Below are 15,273 nucleotides of genomic sequence, written 5' to 3' on the forward strand. Positions count from 1 at the left end.
CCACATCTGTATTAGCACATTCGCTGTCTTGATGCCTCTAATAGAAAACAGCATAATTTCCATCGTCTGTCTCCTGGCAGAGGGTGAAAATGGGCATGGGTTATTACTCAGTGAAAGGGGAATGAACATTAGTTTTACAATTGAGATCCTCAAGATTTAATTTCAATCATTTACAGGATGTGAATGCACAGGAAGAAAACCCAAAGTTCTCAGCTGTAAGAAACTCTTGTACAGTTTTGGACAGTCCTATTGGTTATGACTGATTGTGTTCAGTAAAACAACATTGCACCGTTACATTAAACCATTTTGAACTCTTATTAAAGTTTTTGATGTTTTCATTAAATGCATTTCTGATTTATGAAATGTCTTTAGATGGGTAATCATTTAGGGCTGTTTGTCTAACTTACAAAAGAGCTACTGATGGTTTCTCTGCTTCTTGCTCTGTATCTTAGACACATCACATGAGCTATGTGACTGCCATTATTGCCCGTTTATATGGTGCTTTTCTTCCGTATGGTCATGCCATACAAATGGAAGTCCTACTCTGAACATTTTCACCCAGGCATGTCGCTCACATCAATGAACATAATCCTGCTGGAACCTGCAGCACTAACTCCGCAAGTGAAGGTTAACAGCGTCAGGTTTCGTGTCTGGTACATGGAGTGTTTACTGCAGACTGCCTTTAGGGGCAGCTACCGCTGGGCAGATTGGTCAGTTAAAGGTTACATTTTAAACAGTCTCTCTTGCCCTGCTTTGTGTAATAAAAGCAAATGCCATAGCATGTATCTTTTTAAAGCACCTAACCTGTGTTCTTCCTAAGACTTACGTTGGGATTCGTCCAGGCTTTTGGACCTGATGGTCAAGCAGGATGTGTTTTGCTCCTAGAAAGTTTACCATTGTTCACTCTCTGGATTGGTGAAAGTGATGCTCTGTTTTTTGTTGTTTCCTTTGAATGGCTTTCAAAGTGCTAAGAAGTACAATGAGTCATTCTTTTTTGATTAGTTGATTGATGACACTGCATGTGTGCACCATTGTTACAGAATTCCCATTTGCAAATGCAATCTAATACCTGGGCTTTGGAAGAGGATGAAAGGACTGAATAAAACTGCCTATTGACCAAGCATGAAAACAAGATTTTCCTTTTTTAAAAAAGCACAATGTTTATTTTTCTGGGACCCCTATATCTTTAAAATAAAAAAGCGGTTTTGACTCTGCCTTTATTCCTGTACAAGGAGCAAGCCTGTGAAACAGTCCTATTGTGATACAGCTTGCACTTGCATCAGGCCCAGTGCAATTTACACATACTTCAGGCATGTGAATTTGAACAATAAAATACAGATAATGTATTATTCTGCAACAGGATAAATAATTTCTTCTGGTTGTGTTTTAGGCTATTTGTAGGGGCAGTGTTTGGAAATGTTTTCAATCTGTGCAAACACAGAAATGAATCCGTTTGCATTGTGAGTACAACAGGCAAAAGCAGCTTTCTGGGAGGGCAGCAAAGGGGACTAGGGGTGGGCTATGCCAGCTGCAAATCCAGTGCAGAAAACCAGTAAATATGGGCTAGTGAAACAAACTGTACTTGCAATTGCTGTGAAATCCTCCACAGTGAACTGTAGCTAAACAAACAAATATTTTGTTTTCTCAGACAGAAAAATGAAAACCTACCCAGCCATTGGTTTCTTCCTCCTCTTCGTGATCAGCTATGGCTCTTCTGAAAACTCCAGTACATCTAGAGGGTGTGGACTGGATCTTCTCCCTCAGTACGTGTACCTGTGCGACCTGGACGCCATTTGGGGAATAGTTGTGGAGGCAGTTGCGGGGGCAGGTGTGCTGACGACGTTATTACTGATGCTGATTTTGCTAGTGAGGCTGCCCTTCATCAAGGAGAAAGAGAAGAAGAGCCCCCTGGGAATGCACTTCCTCTTTCTGTTTGGGACTCTTGGACTGTTTGGGCTGACATTTGCTTTCATCATACAAGAAGATGAAACGGTGTGCTCTACCCGAAGGTTTCTATGGGGAGTTATCTTTGCTTTGTGCTTCTCGTGCTTACTAGCTCAAGCCTGGAGACTTCGTAGACTAGTTCGACATGGGAAGAGTCCATCTGGCTGGCATCTAGCTGGTGTGGCAATCTGCCTGATGCTCGTTCAGGTCATTATTGCAACTGAGTGGCTAATACTGACAGTTGTCAGAGATAACAAGCTGGCCTGCAGCTATGAACCCATGGATTTTGCTATGGCTTTGATTTACGTTATGTTCCTGATGGTAGTCACCACGGGATTTTCTCTTTTCACTCTTTGTGGAAAGTTTAAGAAATGGAAGAAAAACGGAGTATGCCTCATTATAACACTATTTTTTTCCATTCTGATTTGGGTAGCCTGGATGACTATGTACCTCTTTGGTAATGCGGAGCTAAAGAGAAGAGACAAATGGAGTGATCCCACTCTTGCTATTGCACTGGTGTCCAGTGGTTGGGTGTTTGTTATTTTTCATGCCATCCCAGAGGTCCACTGTACCATCCTTCCACCACAGCAGGAAAACACTCCCAATTATTTTGATACTTCACAGCCAAGGATGCGTGAAACTGCTTTTGAGGAAGATATCCAGCTTCCTCGGAGCTACATGGAGAATAAAGCCTTTTCAATGGATGAACATAATGCAGGTAAGAATTCACTATAGAGTACTATATTTTTCTGTAGTAGCAAAGAAATAATCTGTACCAGACATTTTTCAGGTGTTCCAAATAATGTTCATTACAAATGACATATTTTGCACCCTACGTATTGTTCCCTTTTAAAATTTTCATTAAGATATCACCTAGTGGGAGAAGAAACAGGAAAAAATTGCAATACAGAAAATTCATGTGTTTGGTTGAACTGATTCTTCTGCATTGTTTTCTTCACTGAAAAACTAAACATTTTCAAATGCAAAGCCAACACTGAAAGCTGGAAAAAATAACTGTGGGGGGAAAAAACCTCTCTTTTAAAATAGTTTAACATTTTTTGTCATTATCTGTTAACATTTTATACGAAATATTTTCCTAAAATTCAAGAAAAAAAATTAAGTGCTTTATTTTACAAAGTGCTCGGCCTCTTGAGAAACAGAATAATTATTATTAATTATCTTTCCATTAAAATGGGATTTAGTGCCATTTTGTGGAGGAAAAATGCAAAGTAGCATATAGGCAAGTTCAAAGACAGTCTTTGTTCTGACAGCTTCAACATCTGAACAGAGTATGTATAGAGGTTTCAAGGTAATGGTTGTTTTCCTTGTCACAGCTGTTTGGTGACATAGAACAATGTGTGATGGCACATCATTAAAATCTGCAATGGAAATGTTTTTTAATGATTCCTGAGAGGGCCAGCAACAACTGTTAGCTTAAGAGATGCAAACCACTGCTGAACATTGAACCCCTATCAGAAAATACACAGGGATGCTTATGTGGCTGGCGATGGGAAGCACAAGCCTGGTCGCAGTCTGGTGATGTCTCACAGTTAGAGAAAACATTTCATTACTAGTCACACTGCTTTTTATTTACTGTAATTGAGAAGAAGACTTGGGTGTCCCAGCCAATAGTTGCCACATTGCTTTGGCAGCCCCCAAAAGAAGGCTTGGGGCACGTTGTCGAGGCACTTCAGCTTCCTATTTATCTTCATGTATCTTTGATTTCCTCTGGGTTTGATGTTTCCTCTGGATATAGACCAGGCATGGAGAAATACAGCACTCTTGTTTGGCACAAAGTCGGGTCAGGAAGGCAGTTTCCCTCCAAGTGTTTTAGCAGGAACTTTAAAGGTCTCCTTGTAGCTTGGAAGCTTTGAACAGAAAGGAGTTAAGATCCTGTGAGTATATACCAAGGGCAGTGGTAAAAAAAAAAAAATCTCATGGATAAAAGAACAGTTGTTTATTACTAATGTTCCAGAGCAACAGAGGCAGCTTCATGATGGACTGTAAAAGCACTCATCTCAGTCATCTTTTTTCTTTTTTATTGTAACTGCCCTCCATCCCCCATTAAATTAATTTCATAGCAAGGTAACTGCAGGGACTTCAGTGGAGCTATTTCTGACTAAGGCAGATCTAAGAACAAAATTAGATTTTTCACTTTGTATTATTCCCATTAATGCCTACATTTTAAAAAAGAACTGGAAGCTCTTTTTCATCTAATCATTCACTGATGAAGTTTTTTAGTGAAATGGATAGCTATATGATAGCTATACAATCATTACAGTATCTGTTATAGTGCAATTTGTGTTGTGTTTTAATCTATCTGAATCTTACGCAGTAGAACACAAAATAATTTCCTTATCTGATGCCCTTATTAATATTTATTGTAATAAATGCCTGTCATTCCTATTCCTGTGGCATGTGGGAGAAGGATACATACATTTTTAATCAATCAAAACATATTCATTATTCCTCTGTAGCAATTCTTTTAAGTACAGACTTATGACAACAGGGTCTGGAGACAAAACTTAGTAGTATGGTAGAAGCTTAAAGTAAATACAGATAATAATATTCAAGTCACACATTATGTCTGCTGAAGTGTTAAGTCAGATCACTGTACTGATGGTTGTCCGTGGGTAAGCACCTGGAATCTAGTAGCAATTGGCTTTCTGCAGGTATGTAGAGAATGTTCTCTTCTTTTATTCATTTAATTAACCTCAATTCTATAATTCATTATTAAGGGTTTAAAAATTAAAGGATCCTTTCTTCAATTATACTTAAGAATGATGTTTAAGAATATCAGATCTACTAGTTGTAAAATTTTGGCAGACATGATAACCAGAAAACACCTCTTAGTTCCCTGACTGTAATATTTGTTTTATTAAGTAGTTAGCTTTAAATAGAAAACATGCTTGCATAATTCTATTTTCCATCAATTCTTGTTATTTCCATTAATACTTGTATAAAGTAATTCAGTAATTTCACTCTTTTTTTTTTTTTTTTTTTTTAGATTTTAAGCAGCATTTTAAGAGTCTGAACAGCATTTAAACTATAGGTTCAAACACAAATATGTTCTCCTAGTTTCTCTCTTTCTTAGCAAATGTAGCTCTAAGTTATATATAATAACAAGAGCTGTTCTATTCCAGGAGTATCATTACGCATTAATAAAGCAAAGCTATTTTAAAGTCAGTTATTTAAACATCATTTAAACAACACACTACTCTGGGATTGTAATATTCATATGACAGACAAGTTGAAATATCTACTTAAAAGAGTTATTTTCATATCTGTGTCTTGTAAAAATGTTAGTATTTAGAAAACCTGGAAAAAGGCAACTTGAATGAGTTCTCAGTGCTCTCTGAAAGTGCATCGCACACTAGTAGGGCAACTTCTGCAAGGCAAAGAGAATTTGCCTTATAGATGAAAAATCTAGATGTGAAATGTAAAATGCTACAACTGTCAAGAAACCCAAGCCTAAGCAGCTCTGGTACTCACTGTATTGCATTTAATATATTTTAGTACTACAAGTCACCCTTGGAGCCAATGCCAAAAACCAAAGTTAGCACAATTTAAAAGAAGACTTTGACACGACGTTTGCTCAAATCTTCTTGGCACTGTTTTCTTTTTTACCTATATTAACTCTATGAAAGTAGATGTATTTAATAGTAATGGAAAATGGACAAGGAGAAATGGTAAAACTGGTATGAGAAAAAAAATTCTAAAATGAGTATTTTGTCCACAAGCTTTGTCTCTGATTGTCATGCTAAAAGGACTTTAGACTTATTGCAGTAATAGAGAAGGAAAATTTAGCAATGTGAAATTGATTTAATGGCTCTTTAAGATAACTTTGAAATTACATGGAAATTTTGTGTAAATATTTTGAGTACATGTGTAAATATTTTAATGACAGTATGCATTATAGAGATTTTTTTTTTTCCTTTATACATAGTAGCAAATACCAGTGCAATCATTTGTGTTTAACACACAATAAGAAGCCAAACTACAAAGAAAGAATACTGATGACCCTGAGATGGTTAAATATAAAATAAAAACCCATAATTCTAGTTTAGGCATTTTCATCCTTTGTTCTCCCTGTGTTCTGCAAAAGTATCTAGCTTTAAAATATAGAGTAAGTGAGGGTCTGTGTATCTGAAGTCAGTGACTGAGCGTATGCAGGGCTAGATTTCTAAATTTCTGTGTTAAATCAATACTGTTCTCCATCTCTGTGCGCAACTCTCAAAGAGAGGAGTAGCAGTGGATAGAGGACAGCATATGGCAGTGGGATCCATTTAAATCTTGTTCCACACAGTGCAACTATATTAAATCCTGGTTTCATTAAAGTCTCTGCTGAAATTCTTGTAAACTTCAGCTCATTCACTATTTCAGCCAGGGCGTGTAGAATTGTAATTTGAATTAAATATGAGAGAAATTCTTGCCCCAGGTGCCCGAACCAGGCGTGTTTCTATTTACCAGCTCACAGATGAGTATTGCCTGTTGTCACCACGTGAGTCGCATGGATAAATGAGCTCTGTTCCCTGGCCACATCTGAATTCAGTGAAGCCATTATTCACCCCCGAAGTAAAAAGGGAGTTTGTATGTGCCAGTCCCCGGACTGGTTTAGAGAGAAAGAACCATATCTGTAACTATGTGTATCTCTCATTTCAAGTATACATCTTGACTCCAAACTTGTGCTAAAATTAATGGAGAGACCGATGTATTTCTGGTATAAACATTAAGAAGGACAATCAGTATCTTCTTGTTTGCTACAGTCATTTGCCATGTTTAAGCTATTCAAAAGCAATATTTACTTCATATTTCTAGTTTCTCAGAGTAAATATAATCTGAAACATCTGGAAAATCCTTATATGCTAGTCATGCTGAAGTAATGCTCAGGGGGGTTGTGAGCATGCTTACTGGCTCGAGCAATGTTTTGGATCCCTGTCCTCTGAATTTGATAGAAAGCAAAATGCAATATTTTACTTAACCCCACAGTACCCAGGGCAATACACGAAGCACTTTGTAAAATACATTACGCAAGATACATCAAAGGTTAGGTGACTGAAGATGTTTAGCTCCTATTGAAAGGAGACTAAGCAAACTTCAGAAATTTGGTTCCAATAAATTTTTTCCCATTCCACAGCAAACAGTTAATTTTAGGTAAAACGGATTCTTCTACAATCCATCCCCAACTAAATAAGAAAAACTGCTGTTCAAAAGCAATGTGAAAACTGGTATGGCAGCATGAAAGTTAAAGTCGATGGCAAAGTTCCCAATAACTAAACTGGAAGTGAGATACTTTTATGATTTCAAAGCAGATGCACAGCATTAATTGTGTTCCTAAGAATGATCTCTCTTTTCTAAACACAGCACTAAGAACGGCAGGATTTCGAAACGGCAGTTTGGGAAGCCGACCTAGTGCTCCTTTTAGAAGCAATGTTTATCAGCCAACTGAGATGGCAGTTGTGCTAAATGGTGGGACTGTAAGTATCAAAATGTGATGATGTAAGACGTCTTTGATATGCACTGATATATAGAACCACTACTAATGGAAAAACCTGCTTTTAGCTTATTCACAGCATGGGGGAAAGCTATAAATGAAAATCTGAGCAGCAAGTATGCATGTAATGCTTCCCTTCCCTCTAGAAAAAGATGTGGTTACAAAGTATTTTGCATTTTTTTTACTTGGCTGTTCACATTTTGCAGTGTAGCTTGAGTGAACCAAGTTCTTTGTTGAGATGACATATTCAGTGGCCCTTTCAAATTAAATTTGTGTTAAGGTATTTAACATAACTATTAAGTGACACCATTTCTAACCTGATTTTTTTTTTTTCAAGATGATGTGAGTCACACAAATGTTTACAGGCCAGCACATTACTTTAAATAAGTATCATTATTACATATAGTGGTGGTCTCTCACATATACATTTTACAAGAAAATGGAAGATGTAATTTTTTTAAGTAAGTCACAGAGTGTACATCTCTGGGGAAGGGATTCATAAAAGAGGAGTATAGGATATTTTAATGTTAATTGATTTTTCTTTCTTAGACAATAGTTTGTCATGCCATTCTTTGATAGACTTGGTTTTCTGCATCCTGGTTGTTACAGGAATGGCTTAGTGATCTGATTCCAAACAGACCTTCTAAATGGTTTTCACATGATGTGTAATTTGCATTGAAGACATTTCATATAGCAGGCATACTGTTGAAAAATAATTTTCATCCCCATATTTGTCATACATACCTACATGCTGCTTAAAAATCTACCCATGAGCCAGTTTATACTCATGTGACTTGGGTTTTCTTTATTTTGAATCATGAGCTGGTTCCATAACGCAACCTCTATGTTTAAAACCAAATAACATGAACTGATCGCAGGTCTCTTTTTGCTTTTAAACAAGTAAGTTTTAGTTGATTTTAGTGAAAAAGAGGAACTAGATACAAGGATTTTCCTGTGTGGGTAAGACAGTGGGAAACACATCAGCTTGAATAAAATGAAAAGGCTTGTGCTTTGCTGTCAGTAATGAACAGCAACCTTCTGATGTTTGGATTAATGTACACCTGATGCTTGATTCATCTATGCCTGTGTTTCCTGATACCAGAGTATGCAGCTCAGGGAAAAGGCAGTTTAAGAATGAGGAGAGAGAGAATTTGTTTTGGCATTTTGTTTGTTTTGCTTTGTTCTGAGGTGGATACAAAGCTTAATGGAGAACATCAGATAATAAAATGAGAGATATACATGTATATATAGTCATGGCTTTTACAGAGAGGTGAATGTACTGTATGGGGGGTGGAAGATGAGTTTCTTTGTATCCCTTTGCTCTGGAAAGCTGTCTTGTAGCATGATAATGCTGATTTTCAAACAGACTAGATCTCTCAGTTATGGGTTTGTTATCCTTATTTCCAGATACCAACTGCTCCGCCAAGTTACACGGGACGACACCTCTGGTGAAAGGCTGTAGGCTGTAGAGAATAAGAATCCTTGTTGCCGATGTTGTTCCCTGGCAGTGTGTCTTTGAGGGAGGAATCCATAACAGTACCAGAACAAAGCAACAAAACATCCAGGAGCTTTTGAAATCCTACAGAGGATTTGTCTAAATGTGAACACCATTGAACTGATAATTGCAGAAACAAAATCGTAAAACTGAAGCTGAACCTAATTTAAAATAGAAGTAGGCACATCTTAAATGGGAAGAGGGGGATGTTGTATTCTGAAATGTAAGATATTCTCTTATCTGTAACTAGTGTGCAAGGCAAGCCTGTTTTTGTTGGTTGCCAGTTGCTTGCAAAATACCCTCCTCTCACCTAAACTTAATTCATGTTGCCACAAGAGATTGCCATTACAGTGTGAAAACATGCAGGACTTCTTTCCATTTTGCTCCTTTTCCCTTCATTTCAAACATCATGAAAAGTACCTTGTTTGCTTCATTAGCTGTACTGTACAGTTACGTACATCATGTGTAGTCAGGCACTGTCACTCTGTGGCAACTAAATTACCATTACACTGTAGGGTGATACTCTTCAAAAAGCTGGTGTAGGAAATGCAGTTCTGGAGGGACGAAAGGTCTGTGCATGTTTTATGTGAGTTATGGAGCTTCTTGAGGCAGAGGGAAAAAGCGTAGGTCCAGCCCAGAGGCAGCTCTCCTCGGCCGTGTGGCATTGATTCCCGATATTCCAGCCTCACCCTGGGTGCAAGCAAAGAGCTGCAGGCCCTCACGTCTCCTACAGACGAAGCCATTAAGTGAAACTTTGGAGGGATATACTTTTGCAAAGACTTAGCTCGGGAGAGAATGTGACTTGAGTGTGCCAGAAGGAGTTTGTGGTGGTGGATGAAAGGTGAGGTGCTGCCCTGCCCATGCCAGCCTGCTCCATTGGGCTGAGCCTGGCCAGCAGGACCGTGGTGGCAGCGGAACGGCACCAACCACCTTTCCGGAGAAACTCTGCAGCAGAGAGGGTCAGGACCTCCTGTTCTAATCCCTGTTCATATGAGTAGTCCCCTTGACTGCAGTTGTTTGTGCATTTAAATGTGGTTGTGCATCTTAGTGCCTAGCTAGTAAAGTCTCCATGCTGGAGGTTGTTTGTTGTTGTTTTTGTTTTTTTAAGGTGGTTCTTCCCTACTCCTCCCCCTCCCCTCCACTTTTTTGAGTTGATACAAGGCAAACTTTCTCAAAGCTTTCAATCTTTGTTTTCTCCAGGTTATTTAAAAGGTTCCCATTGCCCATTGTTTGTGCCATGGTTTTTCATTACATTTAAGCAATCATTCCTTTATTTAACATTTAATACATATCGGACATTGAAAACACCATTGTATCCTCACCGTTTGGACAATGTTAATCTTAGCTTTCCTTGACACTAAAAGCTAATTGTTTTTACTTGAGGGCATAGGAAACATATAACAATTAAACTTTGCATATGCTGTAATAAAAATATATATTTTCAAACTAAAAAAATATAATGTACAAATAACCAAGTAGCTTAGTAGCTTCACAGAAAGAAGTTACTTGCTGTATACTGCAAAAGAAAGACAAGCTTTTTATTTTTCAAGAGTCTTCCTGATTCGTGTACCTCCCATTCTATTGAATTAGGAACTTAGTCCTGCAGACTTGTACTCCCACAGTAGTCCCATCGACACCAGTTGGTCTACATACAGGTACAGAGGCTGCAAGACCAGTCCCTAAGTGTTGCACACAGATACATATGTGTATATATATACGGGAAAAATACAGATTGCCATTCTTGCCATGATCATCTTATGGGGTTTTATTTCAAAGCCCTTCTCTACCAGAAGCGATGTTTTTCTATCATGCATGAGTAAAGGAGTATGTTAGCTCCCCCCTGCCCTTCCCTCCTCGAGGCAAAGGAAGCATGTGCTTGTTTTTAGGGAGTGCTTATTTTATTTTGTGAGTAACTAGATGGCCTTAGTAACCAAGTCGGGTAGGGGTGGATATTGCATGCTATCCAGCGACTTAGAAATACATTTTGCTTGTTTTAACCAAAGCTTTGATCAAATAAGATAGTATTTAAGATAATGATAGTTACCCAGAAGATCCACCATTTGGACAATAAAAAAGCCTATTACCATCACTTGCCTGCAGAATTTTTAATTAAAAAACAACCTCATAAAACTCTATTGTAAAAACATGTAAGATGACCATGGCATAAATGGTAGGACAGCTTTCTTTTAAAAAGTTTATCATGCTACAACCAGGATTTATGAATTATAATACACATTTTACAGACCTTGGACAAAATCTGTACAAGATATAGTTATCTTAAGAAACACTTTTCTTTTTCTAGATGTGACTGAATTGATAAATAGAGTTCCCAATCCTGCTCCTGATGAAGTTGTTTGGAATTGGAAGCCTTATGCAAAGATATGGCCAGATCCTCACATGACTAGTCTCATTGGGTTAGTCATGTGGACTATTCACAAAATTAAAAATTAGCAGGATTGGGTTTAATTTGTGGTGGTGAAGGTGTGGCAATAGATTAGGAGGGTCTCTGTTTTTCAACTTTATACAATTAGTAATAAGCAACTTTTTTTTGTAAGTTACTAGTCTGTGATGTAAAATGCCCCAAATAAAATGGTAATTGAAGAAAGGCACCTTTATGTTAACTTATTTTTTGTTACAGTAAACACATCGTTTACTTTTGCCTTTTATGAAAGTTATCTAGAATGTAGAGCATCTGTGAACAACATAAGTAAGCACAAGCCTTTCGCAGTTCAGTTAATTATAATTAGCTTTTATTCTATAAAAGCTACTATGTTGACCCTTGATGGCTATGTGCTCATGGTGTTGCCATGCAGAAAAATGAAATTGTAAAGCATCTGAAAAAACTATTACTGAAACAATATTTGTAAAAACTGGCTTCTGATCAATGGCTGGAAAAAAGTTCAAAGACATACTTTACAGATCCTGTCCTGCTTTCAGGTGAGTTGAGGGTGTTTGACACTTGCCAGAAAATACGTTAGCTTCTTCAGAAGAGCACTCTCAGTATATACAGTTTTTTCGATAAACAAAGTACATGAAATACTATAGAACTAGATGTTTCTGGTTTTAGTTTAAACACAGGTATTGCGGCTGTTTGAGCTTGATGCCTTGCATCTAACCAAAGGCCATGCAAAAGGGAGCATTGTAGCTTTTATAATAGAACAATTGGACTATTCTACCAATTTACAGGATTACAAAGCAGGTGCTTTTTATTAATTGATGAGAGCTAAAGCTCATTTTTGATAGATAATATATATTTATTAAATGTATTAATGTATGTTTTATAACGTACCCTTTTTTCCGCTGATTGTTGCATACTGGTATCTTATTAAGTACATCTTTAAAGGATTTTCAAGACAATCAATGTGTACCATGATGACTGTACATAAGTATACAAAACTACAAAGGTTGTAAAGCATGGGCAAATGTTTTATTTTCAAAATGCTGTTCTTAACGAGAATAAAGGCTTTACTATTTACTTACAATGTTTGTGTTATCTTGGTGTTAAAATCCACCTAAATGTTTTCTATTACAGTAAACTAATGGTGCTACAGCCAGCATTGTCCTGTGGTGATGCCACGGGTGCAATTCTGCAATATAACCCAAGTTGCACTAAAGGAAACTGGCTCTGAGAGGCATGGGCCACATTCCTCCACTTTTGGCCACATGCACACATTTACCCTTAGCTCTGGCACCTATCAAACCCACGGTGGGCCAAAGAGCTGAGCAGACAAACTCTTAACACTAAAAGTGATTTTCTTTTTATTTTTTCCAGTTGGCTCAGCAGTTGCCTGTACTGGCTCAATCTCTAGTACTTGTGAAAAGGAGGGGATAAGATGGTACAGCTGGGGTTGAAGAATGCAGGTGGAGAGAGTTTCTTCTTCAAATGGGTTGGTTTTCCTGATCTGGTGCAACAACCAGCATCACCGACCAGGAAAAAGCAAGGGGTGGGTACTGGTATAACGATGAAGACAAAGTCTGTAAGTGATGGAAGAAATCCATGTTGAATCACAGTAACAGCTAGAGAGTATCTGTGTTTTATCATGCTTTCAGTCAAAACAACTAGGCCTTTGTTTGACTTGAAATAGTAGTAGAACTGCAGTATCTTCTCTAATTCTGAAATTATAAAGGCCTAAAGAGGACTGTGCTTGACAGGACTAAATTAGAACAATAATGAGGGCTCCTTAGCAGGGGGTCCAATCTGATTTTTATTCTGCTTGCACCTTATGTAAGTACGAATACACAAGATTGCTGAAAATGCTATCACTGTGGTCTTAATTTTGCACTTTCTCAGCACATGTGCTAAGTGATAACAAAAGGGCCTTTGACTTTTTTCCCCTGCAGAAATGCAGAGCAGCCCTAGCTCTCATTGCCTTCAGTTGAAATTGCAGAGGCGCAGCGTTTCTGAAAATGAAACTGTTACGAACAGAGCCTGGATTTGTGTAAATTGACACAGCTCTGCAGAAGTCAGTGAAGCTACTCCAGTTTATACTAAATTAAGATTTTTGCCTTAGTTTTAACACTTGCCCACATGTGGGTGTAACCCCCTTTATTTTATCCAGAGTTTTGTCCCTGACAGAAAAGCTTGCAAGTGAGCATTCAGGAACACAAGATAAATTTTTGGCTAAATATGCACAATTCCATCTGTTTTAACAGAATTGTGCTCACTTACACTAGGACTGAATTATGTCTTGGCACATTGGGTTCTTATGTAATCTCCCTTTGATTTACAACACCCCACATATAAAAGTAAAGCTGTAATACTGAGTGTTTCTAAATCCACAAAGTTTATTCCATGAGCTCTGTATTTTGTGATATTGGTGTGAAAACTAAAATCGAGATGTTGAATGATTTCATGTATGTTCTGAGTCTTCTGATTTGCTTCCCACTGCAACCATACAAAATGAAACATTGAATACTTAACTTTCCAAAACATCCCCAGAAACAAAAAAGTAAACATCCATACTTCCACAGCAAACACTCTGTTGTTCAATAAATAAATAAATACATAAAAGTCCCCCACCCAATCCAAAAGACATATTTCTTCTATGCATGGCATTTTTTTGTTTTGACAGAGCTTCAGCACTCAGACACGCGTATGCAGTTCTCAGTGCCATCTGTGGGAGTTGTGTGTGTGTAGCTGAGGGCAGAGTTGCTTGTTAGTAAGAAAGTTATTGGATTGTTCAAAAAAAATGAAAGCAGCTCTTTGAGGTTTTTGCTTTGAAGAATTTTCAATTAAAAGTCAGTGATGAAGTCATACAGTTCACCTAGTATATAAATATATTTTTGTCATTTAGGACAACAAGCAAGGTCAAGGAAGAATAGCTTTTCTATGTCTCAGTGGAAAGAAGAATGTTATCCATGTGATTGCAAAGGGTCTGCCAAATGGGAAAAAATCAGTCAAACAAAGAGCACAGGGTTGCTTGCTCGAGTAAACAATTCTAAATGAACAAAAGCTCTACATAAAAGTAAAATGTCCCACCCCCTAGTGAAAGCTGTTTTCAAAGCTCTGTATTCTTTCAGAGTGCTGTAATACAGATTAACCTAATGTTTTTCTTCTGCTGATACAAAAGTCTGGTTCCTCAGTCTACTTCTGTGATTTCAGCTGTCGTATTCTCTTCTTAATATTTTAATATTTCACACACTGCCTCTTAACTTATGAAGATAAAAAATCTGTTTTTCTACTTTGTACATTTCAGAAGATGCATCTGTACTGTACACCTTTCACATCAAGCAAGTTTGTTGGGGGAGTTATCTCTTGTAAAAGTTATGGTAGAGGCAACGCAATGAAGGACAAATAAGCCCAAAATATCCCCTTTTGTACATAGAGTTTCAGGAGAGCTTAGTTACCCTTCCAAGGCATGCAACTGAAAGCCAGCAAACAAAATCCTCTTGGTACGTACCCGGAATACCAGCCTGCAATAGGCCCATGTGCTAATTTAAGGTGCTCAATGCGCTACCAACCTGGAAGATCTCAGCTCATAGAAAATATGCAGGAAAAGTGATGTATGATGATGGGGAACAAAAACTATACTTTATAAACCCAAAATTTGACTGCAGCGGCAGGATACACCCTATGTTCTACAATGATCAAGGTAATATCTGCCCAGTGTCTTGCTGGCACAAGACCCATATGGATTTTAGGGCTTTTGGTTGTACAGCTGGTAAGGAGAAGAATCAGAGTGGATTAAATATCCCATGTGACTAGGAATGTCCCATATACAAAATACTAAATATTGCACTGAATTTTATTTAATATTCCTTGATGTGATGAAGCTGGCCTTTGCAAATATTTCATAAAAATTGCATCAGGTTCAAAAACCCCAGAGCTCCCACACACTCT

The 15,273-nt window shown here is 37.7% G+C and overlaps 1 protein-coding gene across 1 annotated transcript; it reads left to right on the forward strand.

Annotated features, from left to right (window-relative positions):
* The first annotated feature begins 1,656 nt into the window (after positions 1-1,656).
* GPRC5B (G protein-coupled receptor, class C, group 5, member B) lies at positions 1,657-8,890 on the forward strand. Its single transcript, XM_010074726.1, has 3 exons — positions 1,657-2,662; positions 7,309-7,421; positions 8,846-8,890. The coding sequence occupies exons 1-3, from the start codon at positions 1,657-1,659 to the stop codon at positions 8,888-8,890; spliced, it is 1,164 nt and encodes a 387-aa protein (XP_010073028.1).
* The last annotated feature ends 6,383 nt before the right edge of the window (positions 8,891-15,273 follow it).

The sequence above is a fragment of the Pterocles gutturalis genome, unplaced genomic scaffold (genome assembly GCF_000699245.1).
Source record: "Pterocles gutturalis isolate BGI_N339 unplaced genomic scaffold, ASM69924v1 scaffold37382, whole genome shotgun sequence".
Lineage (NCBI taxonomy): Eukaryota > Metazoa > Chordata > Aves > Pterocliformes > Pteroclidae > Pterocles > Pterocles gutturalis.